Source organism: Hibiscus syriacus, unplaced genomic scaffold (genome assembly GCF_006381635.1).
Source record: "Hibiscus syriacus cultivar Baekdansim isolate YM2019G1 unplaced genomic scaffold, ASM638163v2 tig00116944_pilon, whole genome shotgun sequence".
NCBI lineage: Eukaryota > Viridiplantae > Streptophyta > Magnoliopsida > Malvales > Malvaceae > Hibiscus > Hibiscus syriacus.
In genome coordinates, this window is record NW_024063479.1 from 984,699 (window position 1) to 1,010,761 (window position 26,063).

The window sequence follows — 26,063 nt, forward strand, 5'->3', positions numbered from 1 at the left end:
ATTTCTATTTAGCCCCTGAAGTTTTATGCGTGTTTTTCAATCCAACACCTAAATCTCTGTGTTTTTCTGATTTTGACACTTTAGTTTATGTTATTTTATTTTAGTCACTTAAGTTTCTATTTTTGCTATTTATTTCCATTAAATTTCTGTTTTAGCTGTTTTAGTCTTTTAAGTTTATGTTCTTACCATTTTTAATCCTTTAAGTTCATGTTTTTGCTAGATCTCTTATTCGAGTAAAATGATTTTTTTCATTAATTAATTTGAATCAAGTTAATCAATATTTAATAAATGGATCATATTTTAACTAGATATTTGATTCAGGATTTCCACCATTACGACAACGTGTAAGCGAAACAATACCAATTTTGGGCGCTGTGGGGGTGCTAATCCTTCCCCACATGTAACCGACTCTCGAACCCGTTTTAATCGAATCTTTGGTAAACACATACCAACTTTTGTCTTAAAAAATGATTTTTCTTAAAATTATTTTTAAAATACGTTTTTAGGTATTCAACCTACATAACCCAAAGGTTGATGGAAACTGTATCCAATTTTATCCAATTTAATTCAAAATTACTCATTTTCCAAAATTAAAAGTCGTAACTGTTTTTAAAACAATATTTAATTATTCCACCTAAAAAATGGTTATAACTTTAGCACCTAAACTTTTAATTTTTTCAAAACTTAACGTTAAGTTTTAACAGGGTACTAAAATGAAATAAAAACTAAATGTTAAGTATGGTTTAAAAAAAATAAAAATTTAAGAGAAAACGAACAAACTTTGTGAGACAAAAGATCAGCACTTAGGTGAGAATTTATACTTGGAGAAATTCTAATGTTTTTAAAATGGGACTAAAATGAACAAAATATAATTTATTCAAAGATCTCTATCAATCTTTCTTTTATCAACGATGTCATTTTAATACTTGAACCTAAAATCTTAAAGAGCCAATATTTATTTTACCATTCAAGTTGGGTCTTTTAACAACTTCAAAATATTCATTTTAGAAAAGCCAAAAAAAAAAAAGGTGAGCGCCGAGCGCGAGCCTTGCGAAAAAGAGCTGTAATTTTTTATTTTTAAATATCAGTTAAGAATATATGTCAGATTTTGAATCGGACTCTACATTAATATATAAAATTTATTACTACTAGGCGGAAGAAATAATTTTTCAAAATTTTATTATTATTCAAATTATAAATTAACATTAAAAACTAATTAAAAAGTTGTTTTTTCATTGTATAATTAGTTTAAGCTCCTATGGAATTCATAAAAAGTCGCGAAATGGCAGCGGAATATTTTAAATTCCTTACTTTTCTATTTTTTAACATTAATTAAGAATATTTCTTAGATTTTGAACCCTACTTAATAATAACTTATAATCTTATTACCACGTGACGAAAATTTATATTTTCAATGAACTACGCTTTTCAAAAATACAAAATATGTTTTTAAATATCAGTTATTTTTTATTTAAAAAAGTTATTATTTTTTATTAATATAGAGTAAGTATAAAATAATATATGTTTAAAGATAATTTTAAATTATTTGACAATGAATACTCGTACATTTATTGTTCATATTTATGATACTCGAACTTAAAATCTCAATAAATTAAAATAAAAATATTAATCAAATAATTGTTTTTTTCATTGGGTTGCTATTATATCATCAAATTAAATATTCTTAGATAATTGATTTAAGTTGCCTGTGGAATTCATAAAAAGTCGCGAAATGGCATGCCTTATATTTCTTTTAGCATTATTTAAGAATATTTCTTAAATTTTGAGCCAGTAACATAAAAATTTATTACCACGTGACAAAAATTTATACTTTCAAAAATTATGCTTTTAAATTACAGTTTAACATAAAGTATAGTATTTAGTTAAGTGCTTGTTTTGTTATTTCATAAATTTAAAAGGGTTGAAATGTTCATTTAATCCTAAAATTATATTTGGTTATCACTTTCGGTATTTAAAGAAATTTATTTATCATTTGATACCTGAAATTATCAATGTATATCATTTTAGTCCATTGATTTTCTCCATCAATAAACAATCAGGTTGGTCCTTGGTTGTACAGTAAAGTGTTATGTGACATAATTATAAATATTTCATATATTCAAGAATCACGTGACAGTGCATATACGGAAGAAGGTATTGTGCTCCATGTGACATCATTAGAGGAATAGTATGGTGTTTACAGTGAAATATAATATAGAATATAATAAAATTACTAAAGATCAATAAGGGCACACCATGCTTTATTAAGTTAATGAATATCTTTAGAACCATTTAAGTGATTTCAATGACTAAAGAGAATGTTGATTTCTCTGGAGGTCATATATTCAAGCAATTGAGTTTTCAATTTTCGTGCATATCGTAAATTCCAAACATATATTGTCTTATATTATCTCAGTTTATTTTAAAAAAAATTATTCATATCTTTAGATATAAGAGTAAGAAATATTTAAAGTATCAAAGTGATTATTGAATAGTATATAAATTTATAGCCACTTGACACAAAATAATATATATTTTTTTAAAATTATGTTTTTAAAGTATAAATGAAATAAAAGTGAATAATTAATGGAATATTTCTTTTTTAAAAAAACTTAAAAGACCAAACCCTTGAGTTGTCTTTTATAAAAAACATTCTATGCTTTTAAAAGAATTTATTTTCAAACAAATAAAAATCTAATAATGTAATTTATATATTTAAAATTAGTACGAAGTAAAACTAAGGGAAAAGCATTCAAGCCTTAAAGTTCGATAAAATAATCAGGTAAATAAAATGAAAAGAAACACATATAAAGGAAAAAATGACCATTTTTTAGAATTAGAGATCAGATGAAGCAATATACATAAAATGAAACACCCACATACCAACTAAACACCAAGTAGCAGCAGCACTGCAGCAGGCAGCAGCTATTAACAAAAACCCGAATGTGAAAATGAAGACGAAATCAAAGGACGAAGCCGAAATCATTTTAAGTAATCAACGCTTTCCTCCTCCGATACATTCTTTCAATAATCATGTGCCTGGATAATATTACAACTACTGCAGAATGTATCACTCCCTTCGATTACAAGAAATAAGGGACTCCGGTCCTCGGTCCTCTCATCTGATTATTCTCTTCTGTTTCAGTGAAGTACTTCACTTTTCTCTCCTGAAACAGATGCAAACAACAGTAAGCATCATGTATTTTTACTGGTTACACCAGTTCTAAGCCGGTTCAACATCTCTATCGATTAAATATACAGGACCAAATAGCCTACCAGATTCCGGTTAAACTAATCCGATCAGCCAGTTAGATATGATACTAAAGAAGACTACACATCCACAAATATATATAAGTAAAGAGAAAGCGAAAAAGCGAGAAAAAGAAATAGATTCTTACCATACTCTCATCGAAACTCAATATAGAAGCTACATTCCCACAACGGTAACAATAATTTGGTGCAGACCACACCTGCAAGATTCAATAATCAAGAAACTCCATTATCTTCTTAATACCATTAAGCTAAAAAGATCTAAGCTGAAAGTTTGGTATCTCACAGTTACTAGGCCTTTATCTTCAAACATATACTTGAGACCTTCTTGCACAAGTTGGTGAGCTCGACAAACAAGTTCGATATTATTTATGTGGTTGAACTGCAACAAATTAAGAGGTTAAAATTATAATTTCAGCATGAGTGTAGACTGAGATGAGATCGGTTACCTCCGATGTGACTCTGGACCCAAATAGCCATCCTGCTCCACGTGGACTGACTGCCCATGTTTCAATATCTTCAGGATCACTCCACATGAGATCACAGAATGGGCCTTCGTGAGGAATTTCAGAGTTCCGCTCAATTACCCTCATCTATAATAAAAGCAGAGAAAAGAAAAATGCATCAATCACCATATAATAAAATAAAGAGAAAGTATAGCATGGAGCTTAACTTGGTTGGTTCAAGTAATTATCCTTAAGAACTGACATCTAGCAGATATGGAGTTCTGAGTCCGAGCTACTACAACCCTTTCCCTATCCCCAGGCTAAAATTGAATATATAAAGAGAAACTAGTACTTGTTATATAAAATACCACCAAAGTGAAACGGATGGTTATCGACCAAAGAGTCAGTTACTTATTCAGCAGAAAGAAACCAAATAAAATACAATGCATGACCGAACTTAGTGTTTACATAATATGATGGTTGCAAAAACATATAAAAGGTCAAAAGCTAGAAAGCTTGCCTGATCAACATATGATGCCAAAGCTAAAACCCATCCAAACCTAAGAACGATAACCTTCCCATTATTTCTTACCCTTCCGTTGACTATAATTTTGCCTTCCCTAGTTCCCTCAAAGAGAAAATAGGAAATAACGCACCATACATGCCGTGTTTATATTTGATTCCTCAGGAAGTATAAGACCAGTTTATTACAAAATTATTCCTGCCTTGCTACAAGAAAACCATCCTAAACTTCATATACACAACTTGCGATCAAAAGAAACATTTAGGCTACAGGAAAATGCTCTACAAATGCAATCCATGACAAGCACAAGCAAACATAAGTAAATTCTAGTATTACTGCAAATAAAAAACCGGTCAACCAAAAACTAAGAAAATACCTGATCGACTGAACGTATATCAGGAGAAAGGCCACCATGTACACATAGTACCTGCAAAATAGAAAATAGTAGACCTATTAAAGATGTCCAAGTAAGGTCCTTAGCTATAGATGGTTTACAGAGAGAATACTTACTGTCCCATTTATAATTGCAGAAAGTGTAAGATAGTCAAAAACATCAGTGCAATACCGCCATGCATTAGCATTTCCATACTTCCTCTGGCACTCATCATAGAAACCATAAACCTAGTAAAGTTAAGTACACACAGTAAAAATGTCAGTCCATGGATTCACTATGCTAATCTCAAAATCCAACCTTAGGTTTTCATTAATGTGTCCTTAGAAAGGCATCCAAACCCTTTTTACCTAAAAAAGGGATAAAATGAAAAAGAAGAAGATCCCTCAAAGAACCAAAAAAAAAAGAAAAGAAAAGGAAAAGAAAAGAAATATCAGTGCGACACACTTAAAATCACACAAAAGCATTTGCATACATTCTATAAGGTCTTTGCAATCATATTCCTTTGCAGTATAATCCAAAAACATACTTGAGTTAACTGTCTGCTCTCATGATTCCCCCGCAAGAGAGTGATATTAGCTGGATACCTAGGATTCAGAAAACATTAAAAAAATAATGTTATCCCTAATTTCAAATATGGTTTCCTTGTCAAATTCATTGAAAAAAAATAGAAGAACCAATTAATAAATATTGAATTATGTATTCTGAATCTTCTAAACATAAATAAGATATTGTAGACAACATATCCTGCTATCTTGCTGCCAAATCACCATGGTAGTTTCATAAGGAAACTTTTGGTAACAAGTAGGAAAATACTAGTAATTTCAAAGCAAATAGGAATGAGCATGGACAATAATGCTTAGATACACCTCAACCTGGGTTTCCATTAAACGTAAGGGGTCTGAGAATTTAGCCAGTGAATACACAGAGAACCGAGAATAAATCAGAATCAGAGAAATAATGAACCCAATTGCATGATTGAAAACCAGTAGATAACCCCAAGAAAGATTATAGAAATGCTCAAGTGTGTATCCAGGGGGCATACCTTGCCTTAAGCAGCAGAAGAATAGTGAAAACTTCAAGACTATTATAACCTCGATCAACAAAATCTCCCTGTCCAAAGGAATAGGAAGGTTTAACACCCATTAGGCGTACATTCGACGTCACAAAGAATTTCCACAATAATTTCCATCACATGAAATGAGATAAACAATATACCATAAAAATGTAATTTGTATCCGGTACGTAACCTCCTGTCTGAAAAAGTTTAATCAGGTCATGAAACTGGCCATGGATATCACCACAGACGGTTACTGGACTATTGACAGGCTGCACATTCGACTCCTCAATGAGGATTTCTTTTACCTGTAATGTTTTGTATATTAAAGCAGTGTTCGATAAATCACACAAATAATAAAACTTCATAACAAGCAAAAGTTGCAAGTTGATGATATAGCAATGATCAAATTACATTACTACAATGAATAACATACTGACTAACTGTCAACTCATACAAATCTTCAATCAATTAAAATCCCAGATTCCCTGAGGATGCCAGTTATTCAGGTCCTAGAAGCTTTGTTTTCATAAAAGAAAACAATAACAGCAAAAATAGTTAATAATAATAAATTAATAATAACTCAGTTATCCGAAAATTCTTTAAAAGCAATGCGAACAGGTGATACTAAGGAAATTAAACAATTTAAGATTTTAAATTAAAAAATGCATAGATGCCATGAGTTTCAAGAACAAACATGAACTTGGCACTTTCTGGCAATTCTTGGCTCATTTCAAAATCCTCAACTTAATACCAACACATTAAACATCCATTTTTCAAAATTCTAATTTCTCCTAATTTCCGAATCACCAAAAGAAACCGCACAAACTCTAATCTTCCCCCCCGTAAATAAAAACCCTAAAGAGAGAGACAGAGAGAAAGGAATTACGTATTCGCAAAGAAGTTGAAGCTCGTCTTCCGAAAGGTGCTGCCCTTCTTTAACCTTTGCTATCCACTGATCCAAATCCATTGCTTTTTTTCTTCTTTCTCAGGAATTCGAATTCCTTTATCTTTTGTTTGTGTATTATAAATATGAAATTTTCTCGCTCTTTTTGTCTACAGGAATTTGAATTCCTTTAGCCAAAGGAGAAACTGCGAAAATATGAAAGATTTCAATGGCCTCTCTCTCTCTCTCTCTCTCTCTCTCTCTTAACTATCAAACAAACAGATCTGGCGTTATTCGTTTATTGTTTTTATTTTTGTTTTTCATATATATCATGAAAAGGGTTGTGGAAACGACAGCGTATTTCATATGATAATTTTCTTGCTTTTTTGGTCTGGTCTGGTAGCAAATTATAAGGCTGAGATTGGTAGAGATTGGTAGCAAATTATATGGCTATCAAGCACGTAAGGAAGATGATGCCGCAGAAATGAGAATGTTACGATGGGTGTGTGGTAGGACTCTATGGGACATGACACCAAACTCTGCTATTAGGATGTCCTTGGGAGTGGTGCTTGTATCCGAAAAATTGAGGGAGGAAAGACTACGGTGGTTTGGCCATATCCAAAGACGACAACCATCGGATGCGGTTAGGAGGGTAGAGTCGATTACAGTCGACGGTACCAGAAGGAGAGGTCGACCAAGACGGAAATAGGAAGACTGCTTGAGATCTGATTTAAAGGATTTAGCCCTTACTGAGGATATGACCTCTAATAGGAAATTATGGCGACTTAAGACCAAGGTAGCCGAGTAGGGAGAGTCACATCCATTGGGTGTATCATCTTTGTCTTCTTTTAATGCCTTTGTAGTAATTTCATTACTTATACTTTTTATACGTTTCTGTCATTGGAATTAATGAAGGCCTAGAACTAAAGTAGCGGAGTAGTGTTGTCTTAGTTTAGGTTTTAACCCATTTGACTTTATCCATTCTCGAAGCCTGCTATCGTTGAATTCCTAGTATACTGTTCTTCATGTTTCCTCTTTATAATTTTGGACGGGTCTTACTTTTCTGTATATATACAGATATTTTTACGCATGGGTGTATTTACAGGGATTACTTCCCATTACAAACGTGCATATGAAGACTACATATGAAGATTGTCCAACTACGTATTTTATTTATTTATTTAAACATGCATTGTATTTTATCTTTATTTTTAATTTTTTGACTGCCGGAGGTCTTCCACGGAAGCTGCTCTCAACCTGGCGTTGAGGGACAGCCTACTACCCTACCTCCCCTTACCCCATCACATATGAGAATAGGGTTTTGTTGTTGTTGTATTAGTTCGGTCGACTCGATTTTTTAGATTTTTTTGGGTATAGTTTATGATAATAGGTTCAATTGTTAGTATTATTATTATTAAATTTGAATTTATTGATAGAAAATTACTTTATAATTGTTTTGATATTGTTCGTTAAAATTAAAAAAACGAAAATAACAAAAAAAACATTTTAAAGTTTTTGTCTAATTGTGACATGAAAAAATTATTTGCTATTTATAAAAATAAAAAATTCATTATAAATTAAACAAAAATAAAATTCGATTCAAATAAAATAATCATTATGGTTAAACACGTGAATAATAAATAACATTTCAATTTTTATTTTTTAAAATTTACTTACTCAACCATAGATTAGATTAAATTCGAGTCTACTGATTTTTTTTATTCTTTTTAAACTGTACGTTATGATTTAGTTCTGTCTTTAACTCTTTATGTTAATTTTAAGTTTTGATATTTTTTTGGATGATATTTTGACAAAAAAGACTTTGTGTTTATAAAATTTGAATATCATTTCAAAAAGTTTCAATATTTTTTCATAAATATTCTTAAAATAATTCTACAATTAATTAAAAGTCATAAACAGTCCTTACAGTAAATGTTTAAGCTAATTTCTTTTTTTTTGAATAATTTTAAAGCTAATTTCACTATTTAAAATATAAAATACATTTTTATATTATAAAAATAAAAATTAAATAAAAACATTATTTAATTTAAATAATTATAATTTTAAAATTATAAAGTATAACAGTTATTACAATTCAAATTATAAGATAAACATCCATTGATTTGGGATCAAACTTGTCACTCGACCATTAAGAAGGGATCGATTATGAATATAAAAATTAAAAGATAAAAATTTGAGAATAAAAATTCTATTGCCAATGTTACTAAAATTTTGATTTTGAAATTTAATTGTAAATTAATATTTTTATTTAAATTTAATTGTAAAATATCCATATTAATACAAAAATTAACGTGAAAAAAAATCAAGATTAGGATTAAACCTGACTCATTTCAAAGATCTGATTAGAACATTAGTGGGAAGATAACAAATGAAATGTCAGGGGAAAACAGTCCATAAATCAAAGGAAATTTCTTTGCTAAAAGCCAAGAGCCAAAAGCTCTCTCTTTGCTTGTTAAGGAACTTCCTTTAAACATACACACACACACATATTGATGCTAACACTTGGAACTCCATTGAAGATTTGCCAAAACCATGAACCTCTAGCTTAAGCTAAATTTCTAAAATATGCAAGTTTTTCCATGGGTTTATACTAGACAAGTAAGAGGGGATTAGGGTGGGGTCGATTTGTGGCGGAGATCGACCGTGCGAGTGCCATATGCATTATGCGGGCTTTTGATGGAGAACAATGAAACATAAATGAGATACATAGACATATAGAGAGGGACCTGAAATATTGCAATCTGAGTGTTGTTCACAGCATTTTTATAGTTTCTTTTTCTTATCATCGGCTTTAATGAGCTGAACTGGTGCTGCCGGTATCCTAAACCACCATTCTCTAAGCCTTCGTAGCCATCGGTTAGTGCTGTCTTTCCTATACGGTAGTTCCCTCGTAAAAGCTTCTAGGAATACAAACCATATCAAGAATCTCAATGGCACGAAAGCTAACACTACAGCCAAGAAAACCAATGCGAGAACAACCCTGTCGGTGGCCTGGCAGACGGATAACGCAGAGAAAATATAGTTAGAAGCTAGGCAAAATTCCGCAATTAAAAATTAACTAAACGAAACTTCATTCAGTTTATTTCTGGAACCAGTTTACTACATACTGACATTCAACGATTTTCATGCAAAATGAAACTCAAGAAAGAATACCTGGATAATTTAACTTGACTTCAACGTAAGTACGCCTGTTTCATATGCATAAAGGTATCTAACATTCACCCCATACATCAAGTAACATAGCTTCTCATATCTTCTTAGAAAAGTAGTCTAGTCATCTTCCATATGCTTTTTAATAAATTGTTTGTCATGATTTATCAGTGTCTTAACAGTTAAGCGGGGCTGAATACACTCATTCAACCAACTTATGTCCCTCTCGTGTCAACCGATGTAGCTAGATCTTCTAGAGCATATACAAAACTAGTTACAGGACTTTCAAATTTTCAAACTTCATGGAAAAAAAACCGGACCTAGAATGCCATTTTTTCCAATGAGTTCAGAAAAATAGAACAAAATGCCTAACTAAAAAAGTCCCACCCTAGCACTCTTTCTTTGCTACCCTTCAAAAGAATCAAGCCGATAAGAAAGGCCAATAACTGACTCAATTAGCAGCAGCAGATAATGCTAGTAAAACAAGAAATTTGTTAATGTGTAAATGTACAAGATGAAGATATAAGTTAAAACTCAAAAAGGCTATTTAAGTTTTCTTTTTCCTCTTTTCCAGTTCAATGTGGCGGGTGATGGGAAAATTGTGCTAGCTCGCTTTATTAGCACCGTGTTTTTCACTTTATATTTAGCATATTTCATTTTCTTTTATCTGATGCAAGTATAGCTGGGACATGCACCTGTGGTAAGACAGCAAATAAGATAGCCCTGATCTTGAGGAGAATAACATTCCCGGTTTGGATTAGTGCTTCATATTGAGAGATAACTTCTTGTAATGTCAATAGCTGCTCAACTGCATTTCGATTTGGTGGAGCTATTATTCTGAAGGCTTCTAAGGGCTTCCCTCTGTTAAAAACCCGATTCCATAGCATGACCATTGCGAAGAATACAAAAACAAATGCCAATATATATGCAATCCACCCCCTGCACAGCAGAACTAATGGGTTCATTATAACGTTTGGTTTGGTCTATGCAATAACAAGAAGTAGAATATTAAATAAAAACACCAATACCAAACTGAATATACACAAAATGGACATTTATGGTGCATTTTTACAATATGCCTGGCAAGGACATGAAACCGCCCTTGATGTAAAAATGAAATATCAAATGTTGTTGCATGCAGAAAATTCAGGAAATGATCAGCTCAGTGATCCACTAATATAAATAGTTCCTAGATCAGTTCACAATTCATATATCATGCATAATTCCATTGTGCATGTTTCAACTTTCAGAACATACAAAAGGGGATCATGTATTGTTCTTAATGCATCTTGAAGCGAAGTATTTAAAAGACCAGTCAGACAACTTTTACCTTATAATTGCAAAGCTGGTCAACATCAGGAAGACAGTCGACTTAAAAGGTTCTTTCCATGAAAACAGAAGCACAAGACACGTAGCTAATTGAATGCAAGGAAGCATCAGTTCCTACAAATTAAAAAAGAAAAAGAAAAAAGATAGACAACGTTTAACAACCTACTCAAATGTTCAAAATGATTCTGATGATCAGTTGGTGCAGTACAACAAACAGTCCAGTATTCAATTGAACACTCAGGCTGTTTTCTAGGAGCATGACAAAACAAAACTTTCCCTAAATCAACATAGACATCAAAATGAATTAAAAACTTCAGATAACAACTTCATCTGGACTAATGAATTAATAACTTGATCAAATTAGCCAATCATATGACAGTTTTTATGGCCTGAAACCAAATCTAATAGATGGGAGATTGCAATAACTAACCCTCATTACAGCTAAATTTGTTTCAATTCCTTCTACCTTCACTTGGTTCACAGTTGCCTGTGCAGCTTCAGCCCTACCTGTGTCAGATATAGTTTTCTTCACTGCTATCTCTAAGGGATGTGCTTCCCCAACACAGAAATCTCCAACCATTAATGTTTCTCCATCCAGAATAGCATTCTTCTGTGGGATGAATCCAAGTTGACTAAGCGCCAGAAGGGAAAAAGGTGATGAAGTTGGAGGGTGTTTCATAGTGCGTGGGGAATTATCAACATTTAAATGCGCCATACGACTAGCAAGAGTTTCCAAAATCGCATCACCTCCAGGAAGGCTCTCAGCTAGGTTAAAACTAAGTAAGGTTTTATACTGGGATGAGAAGAACTGAAAAGCTTCTCTCAGTGCACGATAGCGAAATATACCTAATATAGCCCTTGCTACTACTTCCGACTGCCGAGTCTCTTTGAAGTTGTGTTTTCTAGCAAACCTGTGTGCATGCAGGATCTCCAGAGATATATCCAACCAAAAGTTCCGACGAGAATTGCCTTTAAATTCAGGAAACTCAAAATAAACAGGCTCTGTGCTGTAAATAGATTTAAAAAAATTCCAAAGAAAATCAGAAATTCTATTTTATTTTAAAGAAGACAATAATGATTAAACTGTATAATTCCAGGTTATTATGCTGACAGAACTTACACGGTTGTTGATTTGTACATAACAGCTTTATCAAAGAGACGAGCACCTAGAGGCCCAGTTAATTCAGGTTTTATGACCTGCTTCAGGTCCGTTGCCAGATCATATCTCACAGCTTTGTCATATACACCAACACCCAAAGCCTCAAAGTACAGAGCAAAGTTTGTTAGAGTGAGGCGTCCTGAATAAATAGGAACTCAACACATAAACGACTGAAAGATAATGCAATTAAAACATCTTAGAGCCTCTCAATTGAAATGTATGAATCAATGGCTTCAGTGAACCCGACAAGATATCTTGATTTAAAAATTATTTCTGTTGCATGACCAATTTCTATGGATTAGTTCTTTACTACACATGGGTTTCATATTAAGGAGACATGTAAAGGTTTAAAATTTTAACATTAACAATTTGCCATTGATACAAGTATCAGTACTAATTGATGCATGCATAGATTAGACATGAAAGACATCAATCGATAAAAGTCGGTACCATTTGATATATTCATATGACGATAATATTTTTCTATGAATACATATATAATATGGCCTACCTTGATATCATACAAGCCCCACCCTGTGAAGGGAAATTATTTAAGTCTTAACAACTTTAAGAACACTGAAAGTTTACATTTAAAGTTTTATTTCCATAGTGATCAATTTCAGAACATTGACATACCTGGCCATGCCGAGATTCCAACATGTTGCAGAACGGGTTGAGTTGGAACACCACCTTCAATATCTATAATAATCTCCACATCAGAGAGTGGAAGATTGGTAAGTGAGGGCCCCAAAGTGTTTTTCGCGGCCTTAATAACCCTATGGATGGGTAAAGATCCATGATAAACAGCTATCTCAACAGTTTAAACTCATATGTCAAAATAGCCAAAACAAAAATCACAATATTAAAAAAATTATAGGTAGACTTTTTCGCTATTTTATCTGATCTGATCACAGATGCCAAGAAGTCAAAGCCCAAAATCCTTAGAATTGATAACAACTCAGACCAATTAGTTAAAAGTTTTATACACCTCGATTCATGAAAGTTTGCTCTACCGATTACTTTAGCTTTCATGATCCATTTATTTAGAAGTTTAAAATATTTAAAACAAATAGTAAAAGATGTAAAGTTCAAGAAAAGTATTAAAAGACAAGTATTTATAAGTCCTAATCCTAGCAATCCCCTTCTTGTTTAATTCAAGTGACTTGGCACAACAGTTAAATCACATAAGCCGTTAGAGTTCATAAAATAGATAGAAAACAACAATGCGTCCATACTTGTCAAGGCTTCGGAGGTATTTGTCGTATATGATAAAGTGAAGTCGAGGGCCTGCAGAGCTTGTCAATGCATCAAAAAGATTGTGAACCGTTATTATATCTGCAACAACAGCACAGGCAGGAGCTATTCGTCCAAAAGCCTCTTGCCCAACAGTTTTCTTGTCATCAACCTAACAGAAAAGTAAAGAATGAATTTCGAATATAATCACACCCTCCCCTGGACTGGGCTCCCCCCCACCCCCAAAAAAAAACTCATTTCATAAGGCAACAAATTTTTAATAAGCCTTTTCTAATATTATTGCTTCCCAGCCACTCCTTCCCTTTTATTCTTATAAATTATGTACCTTTTAAATATCCCAAATTCTATGTTATTCCGACCTGTTTTGAAGTTTCTATTGAACTTAATTCGTTTGTTCCTCTTCACTTAATTATCTTCATCTTTTATAGGTGTTTTTCCTTTCTCTTATGCTTAAATGTTTGCCTTCAATTTTGATCTCCTACATTTTGGTTTCTTTCATATAAATTTTCACCTTTACTTTTTCTTCCTTTGACTTTATTAAATTTCTTTTTCAAATCTATAGCATATCGAAGGAATCGTAACAACATTTAGTATAAAAAATACATAAAAATGGAAAAGTTAGAAAAAAAAATTGAAAATACAAAAATAAAGCTATGTCATAAAATGCAATTTATGAAAAAGTAACATTATTCATCCCTTGACTTTAAAACTCTAGCTCAGTCACTTAAAGCACATCCCAGGTAACTAGAAGGATCAAGCCAAGGATGAATGCCAGTAACACTGTGCAGACAGTACAAGCCTAGAATAGTACAACCTCCTTATGCAAATGAAATGTATGAAACTAGCAAAAATAGAAAAAAGCAAACCTGAACAGCCATACTTATGGGACTTGAATAAAACAATGACCCATCTTCGTCATCCTCGACTTCGTCATTGTTGGGTGAAGTTTCCTACAAGACGAGAATTTCAGAGACCATTGTCAAACCCCCACTCGCAAACCCCGAAAAAAAACTTCATCCACAAAGTTTTTAATCAACAAATCAGTGTGGAAAACAACTCCAATGCATCTCTTACTTTGGTTTCACGTTCACACTCAACACAGGGGGCCTCCCATGCAAGCATCATGTCATATGTTAACCTACGGAAATCCGGGTCACTCAAATAATCTGGATTTCTAGTCACTTTATGCAATGCCTGATATGAGCAAAACTCTAAAAAGTCCCTGGCGTATGTGAAAAGCTGTTTAACACTTTCTGGAAGCTCTATATCGAAACAATGTTGTAACTCTTCAGTAGGAATCTTAAGAATCCTACAACAGTGAGTAGATAAAAGCACATTCAGATAATTTGTTTAAAATGTACTGATTATCATTGAATAACAAAATGCATAGATTCCACATTTGCAGCAACAACATCTTAATTAGTATCTAATCGACTAAGAAACCCAAACTGACATTTTAATCCGAGTACTGATTCCAATATGGGATTCCAACATAAATGAACAATGTGTAGTGAAATATGTATGTATAGAGAAAGAAGGAGAGGGAGAGTACTTGGAACAGCGAAAGACGACGGAATTTGCGAGAGAAGAGAGCTGAGGGATGGGCGTAGGAGCGCTTGCTATGGAATCTTCGTCGTTGGATGATTTCTTGCGCTGAAAAAGGGATTTGAAGGTATCTTGATTGTTTCTCATGAAATTTTCCCAAACTCCCTCCATTTTCCCCCTATTTTATTTCAACGTCAATTTGGACACTGAAATTGGGTATATTTCAAGACATTTAATAATGGTTTGTTAAAAAAATTGATAGTTGAAGAAGAATTTTCTTTTTTGTATTGCCTGTTTCGCTCTTCTTTTTCAGAGCATCTTCACTTTCCCTTCCGCTCGTCGCAGTTTGTTAATTTACCTGAGATAATTTCAGAGATGTGCCCAATTTTTAACCGCCATTCTAAATCTGTCTTTAAGCTTATAATCATTCTATAACAGTCCCTAATATATGGTCCATTCTAAATTGGTCCCAATTCTTTAAAACATTATATATTAGTCATTAAACTACCAATATCATTTCTGGATTTGAACTGTAGGGTTTCGCACGAACCAAGTTAGTTTCATGGTAAAGAAATTGTTGTTATTCCTTGAGAACCCGAGTTTGAGCACCATAGATACCAGCGGTATGAGTGTTCAATGTTGAGAGTCATCTTTGAACAAATATTGTCTTATACTTATCCTATATTAATAAAAAAAACTTAGGGTTTGACTTGTTGTATCCAAGTTGTGACAGTAAGTTTTCATTGGGCAAACTACATATTTAATATTTAAACTATTACTTTTGTTCCATTTTGATACTTAAACTTTAATTTTTTTTAAAATCGTACCTAACGTTTAGTTTATGTTTCAATTTGATATATGTCGTTAAAAACTTAATTGAGATGCTAACGTGTCACCATAAGATAATATCATGTCGTCATTGAAAAAATGTCATGTCAATAGTTTTATTAATTTTTTAACAGCGAGTATTAAATTAAAATCTAAACAAAATGTTAGGCATGATTTTAAAAATAATAAAGCTTAGGTATCTAAACGGAACACAAGTACAAGTAATAGTTTATATACTAAACATGTAATTTATCCTGACATTTTACCCTTCTAAGTTCTACTTGTTATCTCCGCAAAATAAGAAATTGGGAACCAAGACAACAAAGGCAAGCTGGCTTAGGTTTACGTACGATGAAGAGAATAACCTCCGCGATTCCTGCTTTGATTCTACCTTTCTCTGGTAATTCTCTTCCGTTTTCTTTCTCTAAACTGCCTGATAAAGATGTATGTAAATATGGAAGCTTTGAACCTAATGTGATATGCTATAGTACAATTATTGATGGATTTAGTAAAGAGAAACGAATGGATAAGGCTTTGATTATCTTTCAAGATATGTTAGATAAGAGAATGGAGTCAAATGTTGTTACTTTTAGTTCGTTAGTTAATGGGTTTTGCATCGTTGGCCATTGGGATGAAGCAAAACGATTATTAGCTGCCATGGTTAACAAGGGGATTTCTCCTGATGCGTACGTCTTTAATGCTCTTATTGCTCCACTTTGCAAGGATGGGAAGATCCAAGAAACAATATCTCTATTCGATTTAATGACCCAAAAAGGCATAGAGCCTGATGTTGCCACTTATACTATGCTAATTCATGCGTTATGCAAGTTTGGCGACTAGAAACTGGCCACAACATTCTTTGTAAACATGATTGCTTCTGAAACTTCACCTGATGTTGTAACATTTAGTTCCATGATATATGTTTTATGCAAGGAGGGGAAGTTATCAAAGGCGATTGAAATTCTGGAACTGATGATTCGTACAGGCGTGAAACCATTTGTCATCACCTACAATTCTTTAATTCATGGATTTAATCATTCTGGGCGACGGGAAGAAGCAACAAGCTTGCTCAATAGTACGATGAATGAAGGTGTCCATCATGATGTGACTTTCAGTTCTTTAATACAAGCTTTATGCAAGGAAAAGAGGATTGAAGAAGCCATTACAATGTTGGAACTGATGAGTCAGAGAAATGTAAAGCCGGACATTGTCACCTATAGTTGTTGAATACATGATTTGTGCAGTTCAAAGAAATGGACAGAAGCAACAAACTTGCTTGATAGAAAGATGAACGAAGGAATCCATCCTAATGTGGTAACTTTCAATTCTTTAATTGATGCTTTATGCAAGGAAAAGAGAACAGAAGAAGCCATTACCTTATTGGAAGTAATGGGTCAAAGAAATGTAAAACCTGACATTGTCACCTACAGTTGTTTAATACATAAATTGTGTAATTCAAATAAATGGACAGAAGCAACAAGCTTGCTCGGTAGGATGATGAATGAAGGTGTCCATCATGATGTTGCGACTTTCATTTCTTAATCGATGCTTTATGTGAGGAAAAGAGGATTGAAGAAGCCATTATCATGTTGGAAATGATGAGTCAGAGAAATGTAAAACCCTACATTGTCACCTTCAGTTGTTTAACACATGGACGGTGCAAATCAGGCCAATGTGAAGAAGCAACAAGCTTGCTCAGTAAGATGGTCAGTGAACATATTGTTCTTGATATTAAAACTTTTAACATTTTGTTGGATGCTGTTAGCAAACATGCAACAAACGACAAAGCTCGTGAAGAACTGAAGGTAATGGATCAACATGGTGTGAAGCCTAATGGATTTACTTACAGGACAATTATCAGAATGTATTGTGCGCTTGGTTAAATGAACAAGGCAAAGGATGTCTTTGATTCAATGGCAACCCAGGCCCCAGGGTTTTGCACCTGATTTAACTATTTACAAGATGTTGATCAATGGATATGCGAAGAGCAAAAGCAAACAGGAGACTGTGCGGCTTGCCGAAGAAATGCTCCAAAAGGGATTGGCACTTGATGTGGAAACTCATAGCATGCTAATAGGGTTAACAAGGCTATGAAAGTTGTACGTTGCAGATACCGAGTATATTAATTAACATCTCATCATCTTATTATTTGTTCTTTCAGTTTTCTCATTGATACCGAGTATATTAATTAACATCTCATTCTTTTATTTCTTTCAGTTTTGTCACCGATACTGCAGAAATGGAGATGATGCTAGGATATTAGATGAACTTTGTCATTTTTTATTGAACCATCATTTGACATTATTTTGTGAACCAAAAGAAAAAATGAGGCTTTTTTTTTGACGTTGTGGAACTTCACCTTGTGTGTGATTGCTATAACTTTTTTTTCTTTTTGCTGCAGGTTGTCATTTGAATTAGAACTAAAATCGTGGTTGTTATCATTACTTGTGGAGATGGCAGTGTCACTTAGAAAAGAAATTCTCTGATGAATCTACAGAACTTCTTGGAAACTTAATTTTCCATTTGTCTGGTGTGCCATTGGAGGCTCTCTTGAACGTAATATTTCTTTCTAAATATGGTTCTATTGCACATCATCTGAATGTTGTTACGGTTGCATTCACTTCTCTGTGTGGTTTATATGATGGTATTTTGATGAGTGTAAGCAAGTTCCTTGTCGTTAAATTTTTTAATATTTTAAGACCAAAGGTGACGTAGTTGCAATTCAGTGTGTTTAATCTGGAAAGGATAACAAACCTTTTAACATTGTGGAGTGAGCAGTGCGGATTTCTACATCCGTGATAGGGAAGCGGCAACAAATGATGATAATGATGGTGCAGATTGATAGATAATTGTCCTACGAACCCTTATAGTTGTAATTGACTAGGTAAACTCGATAATCAGCTCTAACTAGCCCTTCTAATTGCAATGAGAAGGCAAACCGGAGTGTAAAGATTAATCTCTCAAAGAACTTGAAAGAACTTCATGAAAAGAAGCTTGCACAAGGCAATCAACACTTGTAAAAAAAAACTTTCGTATTATTAATAAAAGAAATTGTCTTTTCAAATTTGAATGAAGCTTTTTTATATAGGGTGATGAGTCCTTGTTATAACATGGCTAATAAAGATAATGTTTCGATTCTATTCTAATTTATAATAAAATAATAATAAACTAAGAATAATATTTTTTACTCAATCTTAATTCATAATAGAATAATAAATCTAATACTAAAAGATAATGCATCATTATATATTAAATTATATTACAACTAATCAATAAAAATATTAAAATTTCGTAATATTTATAAAATCTCGTCTTAATACCGAATAGGAATTTCTACATGCGCTATCTTTAGTAAAATGAACGTATCTTGAGTTTTCGATATCATATTAATGCGATTCAAAAACCGTTGGAAAGTTAAGAGACAACCGGTCATATCTCTAGAAGAAATGTTGACTCAATAAGATCAGGACCCCATTCGAAAAGCAGTTGCAAGTATGCTATTTTGTTATTCTTCTTTTCCAAGTCATGTTCGTGTGGATCAATTGGAAATGCTAGTTTATCTTCCTTTGATATGAGCCTTTTGACGCATGTATCATCCTCCCTCTCTTCAAAAAGATTCAACCTAGAATATAGTAGATGTGCTTTGAATCTTCTGGACTTTATTATTCTAATAAGTTCGAGTAGAACCATTAGTCCAAAAGACTAAGACTTTGTCATAATGAGCTCTGGTGCATGTATCATTCCGCATCTCCTCAAAAAGATTCGTCCACAAATCTTTGGACTCTTGTACGTCGTGATTCTTCACTGATATGGCAAGATGATAAGGGCTTTCAAGTGGTAATCCGTCAGGAGGGTCACCTAACACTTCTCAAAAATTCTATAAAAGAGATGAAAACACACTAGGCAAATCATTGTTAATATTATAAATCGAAACAATTGATTCCCTAAAGCGAACAAGGATGCTAGATTGTTGAAGAAGGTTCTCTCACAACTCTTTTGAGCTCACAGATAGATTTTAAGTCACTCTTTTCTTCTCAAAATTAGGTTCACTCACCACCCGTGGGTCATGAATTTTTTTGGCTTTTATGAATAGTGACCTCTTTTGCTTTTGCATCTTTCTCAACCTTTTTCTTTTTTTGCTTTCCTTACCTCCTCACAAATTCTCATTTGATCTTTCAAGATTTCTTTTGGTGACATTAGGTTTTGTGGAGCTTTTGCTAGTTGAATGTCGTCATTGTTATTTTCTTGTTGTCGTCTTCTGAGCAGATCATCAATTTGAGTTGTTTGTGCAACCATTTATTGTTGTTGAATGGATTTAAGCACATTTATTTGTCGATTAATAGCAGCCATGAGGTATTGAAACGCCTCAGTAATTTCGTCATCTTTCACCATCTTGAAAATGATGAATCTTTGTGAACTAGCTCCGTTGGGGTACATTGACGATTTTGTATGCAAGAACAAGCAAGATTGTCTGATTTTTTTTTCCAGAAATCAGCCCAAATCTATTACCAATTGATAGGGAAACGACAACAAATGATGATGATGGATAGATAGTTCCTCCTAGTCGCAATTGACTAGGAAAACTCGATAATCAGCTTTAACCAGCCCTCCTAATCGCAATGAGAAGACAAACCGGAGTGTGAAGATCTCTCTCACAAAAAACTTGAAACAACTTAATGAAAAGAAGTTTCGAAGGCACAAGACAATCAGCACTTGCAAAAACAAACTCTCGTTGTATTATTAATCAAAGAAATCTGTCTTTTCAAAGTTGAATGAAGCCTCCTTTATATTAGGAGTCTTTGTTGTAACATGACTAATAAATATAATGTTTAGATTTTATCCTAATTTCTAATAAAATAATAATAAACTAAGAATAATGTTTTTACTCAATCTTAATTTCTAATAAAATAATAAATGTAATACTAAATTATAATACATCATCTTATATTAAATTATATTATAAATAATCAATAGAAATATTAAAAATTTGTAATATTTTCTGCGGTCATGTTTTCTGCTAGCAGTGTGTCAAAACAACTGACTGGTGCTGATAATACCTGCGCTGCACCTGAATGTAAAGAACTAGTTAGTGATGATATAGTTTTCTTTGAAGCTTCTCCTAGGAGCTGTATCGCATGTGATCTTAATGGCAGTTCCAAGCAGGCTAAGTCCTTCGAAAAGTCGATGATTTTACAGGAGCATAGTTTATCAAAAACGAAGGCCATCATCATAGAGCTTTACAATCTGAGTTAACTTGCACATTATTTGATCAATAAATAGTATGATCTTATTTTTTTTTATCTTTGAACTTCAATAACGTACACACTCTATAAATTCAATTCATGATCTTATGAAAGTATGATCTTATTTTTTATTTTTGAGGTTGTTCAATGGGTTCTTAATTTAATAAAATATATCATTAATTAAACAATTAAATTAAATTATTTCGTAATTAAATATTTAATATTATATTTAAATTGAATTAATCAAATATACATGTAATTAATTTAGTTGATTTTCAAAATTAATAATTTAATCAAATTAACGGTTAAATTCGAATAAATTTCAGATTTTCGTATTATCTTTTGAAAGTAAGAAACTGGGAACGATGAAGGCAGACTTAGGTTTACATACAATGAAGAGAATATCCTCCGCAATTCCTGCTTTGATTCTACCATTCACTGGTAATTCTCTTCCGTTTTCTTTTTCTAAGCTGCCCATTTCGTGTTTCCTTTCCTGTTATTCATCTGCTTCTGATGAAAATGTGAATATGGGTATGTCTGAACCCACCCATCTGGAGACATTGGTCATAGGTAAGTGTAAATCAAGATCCCTTGAGCTTGATGAAGCTCTGGGATTTTTCAATTCCATGATTTCAGTGAGACCATAGCCCTCAATTGTGGCTTTCAGCCATCTTCTTGGAGCACTCACCAAGATGACACATTATGCACTCGTCGTTTCCATGTGTAAACAGATGATGGGCTGTATTGAATTCCGGGGTGATGTCTTTCTAATGACCATTTGGATCCGTTGTTTGTGCAATTTGAAGAGAGTAGACTTAGGTTTCTCTGTGTTTGCTATTATTATAAAACTTGGTCTTCAGCCTAACCCTTATACCACGAATGCTTTGCTTCTTGGACTGATTGATGAGGGTAAGATTAACGAGGCAATGGGGTTGTTTTGGAAAATATTGAAGAACGGTTATCCATATGATCAATACACTTATGGTGTTATTATCAGGAAGCTTTGCAATTCAGGGAATATTCATTTTGCAGTTGTTTTGCTGATAAAGATGAATGTAAATGGAAGCTTTGAACCTGATGTGATATGCTATAATACAATTATTGATGGATTTTGTAAAGAGAAACGAATGGATAAGGCTTTGATTATCTTTCAAGATATGTTAGATAAGAGAATTGAGCCAAATGTTGTTACTTTTAGTTCGTTAGTTAACGGGTTTTGCAGCGCTGGCCTATGGGACGAAGCAAAGCGATTATTAGCTGCCATGGTTAACATGGGGATTTCTCCTAATGTGTATACCTTAAATGCTTTTATTGCTCCTCTTTGCAAGGATGGGAAGATCCAGGAAGCAATATCTCTATTCGATTTAATGATCCTAAAACGGATAGAGCCTGATGTTGCCACTTATAATATGCTAATTCATGCGTTATGCAAGTTTGGCGAGTGGAAACTGGCCACAAATTTCTTCGAAAACATGATTGCTTCTAAAATTTCACCTGATGTTGTAACTTTTAATTCCATGATAGATATTTTATGCAAGGAGGGTAAGTTATCAAAGGCAATTGAAATTCTGGAACTAATGATTTGTACAGGCGCGAAACCTGAAGTCTTCACCTATAATTCTTTAATTCATGTATTTTGTCATTCTGGGAGATGGGAAGAAGCAACAAGCTTGCTCGATAGGATGATGAATGAAGTTGTCCATCTTAATGTTGCGACTTTCAGTTCTTTAATACGAGCTTTATGCAGGGAAAAGAGAACCGAAAAAGCAATTTCCATGTTGGAACTAATGTGTCAAAGAAATGTAAAACCAGACATTGTGACCTACAATTCTTTGATTCATGGATTTAGTCATTTAGGAAAATGGGAAGAAGCGACAAGCTTGCTCCATACAATGATGAATGAAGGATTCCATCCTGATGTAGCAACTTTCAGTTCTTTAATCAGTGCTTTATGCAGGGAAAAGAGAACCGAAGAAGCCAATACCATGTTGGAACTAATGTGTCAAAGAAATGTAAAACCAAACGTTGTCACCTACAATTCTTTGATTCATGGATTTTGTCATTCAGGGAAATGGGAAGAAGCGACAAGCTTGCTCAATAGAATGATGAATGAAGGAGTTCATCCTAATGTAGTAACCTTCAATTCTTTAATCGATGCTTTATGCAAGGAAAAGAGGATTGAAGAAGCCATTATTATGTTGGAACTGATGGGTCAGAGAAATTTAAAACCTAACATTGTCACCTACTGTTGTTTAATACATGGATTGTGCAAATCAGGCCAATATGAAGAAGCAACAAGCTTGCTCAGCAAGATGGTCACTGAACATATTGTTCCTGATATTGGAACTTTTAACATTTTGTTGGATGCGATTATCAAACAAGGAACAAATGATAAAGCTCGTGAAGTACTGAAGGTAATGGATCAACATGGTGTGCTGCCTAATGGATTTATTTACGGGACATTGATTAGAATGTATTGTGCAGTTGGTGAAATGAATAAGGCAAAGGATGTCTTTGATACAATGGTAACCCAGGGTTTTGAACCTGATTTAGCGGCTTACAAGGTGTTGATTAATGGGTATGCGAAAAGCAAAAGAAAAGAAGTGATTGTGAAGCTTGCTGAAGAAATGCTCCAAAAGGGATTGACACTTGACGTGGAAACTCATAGCATGCTAAGAGAGTTGAGAAGGCTATGAAAGTTGTATGTTACAGATGGTAAGTATATTAATTATCTCATTCTTTTTGTATCTATTCTTTCAGTTCTTTCATAGATACCGCTTAAATGGAGATGATGTCAAGATATTAGCTGCACTTCGTAATTATTTCTTGAACCATCAATTGACATTTTTTTGTGAACCGAAAGAAAAAAAATGAGACTTTTTGTGAACTTTGTGGAACTTAACCTTGTGGTTTATTGCTGTTATTTTCTTCTGTATGCTGCAGGTTGTAAGTTGAACGAGAACTCACTCTCATAATTGTATCATGAGTTGGACAGGATGCAACTCCTCTTTGTTTACATTGCATGAAAGGTATTGCGTTGATAGTATGTATAAAATGTCACTGTCTTTTGCTCCAAAATAGGCATACTTACTGCCTCTTCTCCCTAGTCAGCTAAAAGGTTTTGTTCTATTTAGACTTGAGGTGGACCTGGAATCTTGTAGTTGGGCAAAATGTATTGCTCAATCTTTGCCAATTTCAATGGTCACCTGTTATGATTGGTAGATAAAAACTGGCAGGTAGCTTCTAAAATACTTATTTTAGCTTCATTTTTGCAATCCATGTATGAAGTTCGACATCTTTCAAAGGTTCGTTCAATGAAAGTTTGCACAAACTTCACAAGTTCATTTGCAAACTTTGGCATTGCTTGAGCCCAACCAAGCACCACCTTTTGCTAAGATAGCCTGAATCCCCTGCTAGACACGTAGAACTTTCTCAATGGATGAATTATTTGAAACACTGGGACTCGATATGGCTTGTTGTACACTTTTTCAGGATTCAACAAACATGGTTGGCAGAAGGTGGTCTTTCACAAAGGTTAGCAATCCATCATTTGCCTCGTTACGAAATCGCTTTAACGTTACCAAGGCAGCCATGGATTCAACCTACAAAGCTCATTGGCTTTAGTAAGCATTGTGGTTCAATCTTCCCACAAGCATCAATTAGTTTGAATGCAGCAGGAAGACCAAGAGTTTCGCAAGTAGCTTGTTTATCAAGAAGCATCAATGACCCTTCTTTCAATCGATCTCACAAAGCATGACATCCCATAAATTTCCCAAAGAGAGTAACAACCTCATTGGACTGCTCAAGCTCGATATCCTCTTTTAATACAAGGGGGAAAAACAACTTTTTTTTAATAAATATAAAACACCACTCCTGGATTCGAGCTTTAGGGTTTGTTGTTTGTATGCATTAACTTGACATTTTGACCCTTCTACGTAATATCGCCGCGAAAGTAAGAAAATGCGAACCAAGATAATGAAGGGGGGCTTAGGTTTACATACGATGAAGAGAATAACCTCCTCAATTCCTCCTTTGAGTCTATCTTTCTCTGGTAATTCTCTTCCTTTTTCCTTTTCAAAACTGCCCATTACGTGTTTCCTTTCAAGTTATTCCACTGCTTATGATGGCGATGGCAATGTCAATATGGGTATGTCTAAACCCACTCATCTCGAGACATTGATCATAGATAACTGCAAATCGAGATACCTTGAGCTTAATGAAGCTCTGGTTTTTTTCAATTCCATGATTTCAATGAGACCCTTGCCCTCAATTGTGGCTTTCAACCGTCTGCTTGGAGAACTCAGCAAGATGAAGCACTACGCACTCGTTGCTTCTATGTGTAAACAGATGATGAGCTGTAGTGAATTGCAACCTGATATCGTTGCAATGATCATTTGGCTCCTTTGTTTGTGCAATTTGAAGAAAGCGGACTTGGGCTCCTCTGTGTTGGCTATGACTATAAAACTCGGTCTTCAACCTGACGCTTATACCTTGAGTGCTCTGCTTTTTGGACTGATTGATGAGGGTAAGATTAAAGAGGCAGTGGGATTGTTTTGGAAAATATTGAAGAACGATTATCCGTGTAATCAATACACTTATGGAATTATCAGGGGACTTTGCAACTCGGGGAATATTCGTTTTGCAGTTGTTTTTGCTGGTAAAGATGATTGCAAATGGAAACTTTGAACCTGATGTGATATGCTATAATACAATTATTGGTGGATTTTGTAAGGAGAAACGAATGGATAAGGCTTTGATTATCTTTCAAGATATGTTAGATAAGAGAATTGAGCCAGATGTTACTTTTAGTTAATCAATGGGTTTTGCATCGTTGGCAGATAGGATGAAGCAAAACGTTTATTAGTTGTCATGGTTAACAAGGGGATTTCTCCTAATGTGTGTATCTTAAATGCTCTTATTGCTCCTCTTTCCAAGGATGGGGAGATCCAAGAAGCAATATC

At 33.6% G+C, this 26,063-nt stretch overlaps 4 protein-coding genes and 1 long non-coding RNA gene across 8 annotated transcripts; 3 read left to right on the forward strand and 2 right to left on the reverse strand.

Moving 5' to 3' along the window:
• Positions 1 to 2,808: 2,808 nt before the first annotated feature.
• LOC120188413 (phytochrome-associated serine/threonine-protein phosphatase-like) lies at positions 2,809 to 25,199 on the reverse strand. 2 transcript variants are annotated; one of them, XM_039191854.1, is made up of 11 exons: positions 25,194 to 25,199; positions 6,577 to 6,659; positions 5,849 to 5,995; positions 5,676 to 5,743; positions 5,160 to 5,217; positions 4,750 to 4,860; positions 4,616 to 4,666; positions 3,720 to 3,863; positions 3,557 to 3,652; positions 3,399 to 3,470; positions 2,809 to 3,167 (listed from the first exon to the last, which is right to left on the reverse strand). In XM_039191854.1, the coding sequence occupies exons 2-11, from the start codon at positions 6,655 to 6,657 to the stop codon at positions 3,084 to 3,086; spliced, it is 912 nt and encodes a 303-aa protein (XP_039047785.1). In that variant the 5' UTR covers positions 6,658 to 6,659; positions 25,194 to 25,199; the 3' UTR covers positions 2,809 to 3,083. The 2 variants fall into 2 exon arrangements, with proteins under 2 accessions (XP_039047785.1, XP_039047784.1); XM_039191853.1 differs by lacking the exon at positions 25,194 to 25,199 and having other exon boundaries at positions 6,577 to 6,820.
• LOC120188409 lies at positions 9,084 to 15,378 on the reverse strand. 2 transcript variants are annotated; one of them, XM_039191850.1, is made up of 11 exons: positions 15,039 to 15,378; positions 14,561 to 14,795; positions 14,353 to 14,436; positions 13,468 to 13,637; positions 12,869 to 13,008; positions 12,194 to 12,371; positions 11,920 to 12,080; positions 11,504 to 11,580; positions 11,075 to 11,187; positions 10,440 to 10,683; positions 9,084 to 9,585 (listed from the first exon to the last, which is right to left on the reverse strand). In XM_039191850.1, exons 1-11 carry the CDS (start codon positions 15,200 to 15,202, stop codon positions 9,358 to 9,360), a joined length of 1,794 nt encoding a protein of 597 aa, XP_039047781.1. In that variant the 5' UTR covers positions 15,203 to 15,378; the 3' UTR covers positions 9,084 to 9,357. The 2 variants fall into 2 exon arrangements, with proteins under 2 accessions (XP_039047781.1, XP_039047780.1); XM_039191849.1 differs by having other exon boundaries at positions 11,504 to 12,080; positions 15,039 to 15,377.
• LOC120188414 (pentatricopeptide repeat-containing protein At5g16640, mitochondrial-like) lies at positions 16,189 to 17,784 on the forward strand. Of its 2 annotated transcripts, XM_039191856.1 has the most exons (3): positions 16,189 to 16,580; positions 16,788 to 16,887; positions 17,305 to 17,784. In XM_039191856.1, the coding sequence occupies exons 1-3, from the start codon at positions 16,211 to 16,213 to the stop codon at positions 17,399 to 17,401; spliced, it is 567 nt and encodes a 188-aa protein (XP_039047787.1). In that variant the 5' UTR covers positions 16,189 to 16,210; the 3' UTR covers positions 17,402 to 17,784. The 2 variants fall into 2 exon arrangements, with proteins under 2 accessions (XP_039047787.1, XP_039047786.1); XM_039191855.1 differs by having other exon boundaries at positions 16,788 to 17,784.
• On the forward strand, positions 21,453 to 23,673 carry LOC120188458 (protein Rf1, mitochondrial-like). Its single transcript, XM_039191892.1, has 2 exons — positions 21,453 to 23,603; positions 23,656 to 23,673. Exons 1-2 carry the CDS (start codon positions 21,795 to 21,797, stop codon positions 23,671 to 23,673), a joined length of 1,827 nt encoding a protein of 608 aa, XP_039047823.1. The 5' UTR covers positions 21,453 to 21,794.
• Positions 23,674 to 24,295, forward strand: LOC120188415. The gene is made up of 2 exons (XR_005522413.1): positions 23,674 to 23,817; positions 24,046 to 24,295. It is a non-coding gene; the product is annotated as an uncharacterized LOC120188415 (long non-coding RNA).
• Positions 25,200 to 26,063: the final 864 nt, after the last annotated feature.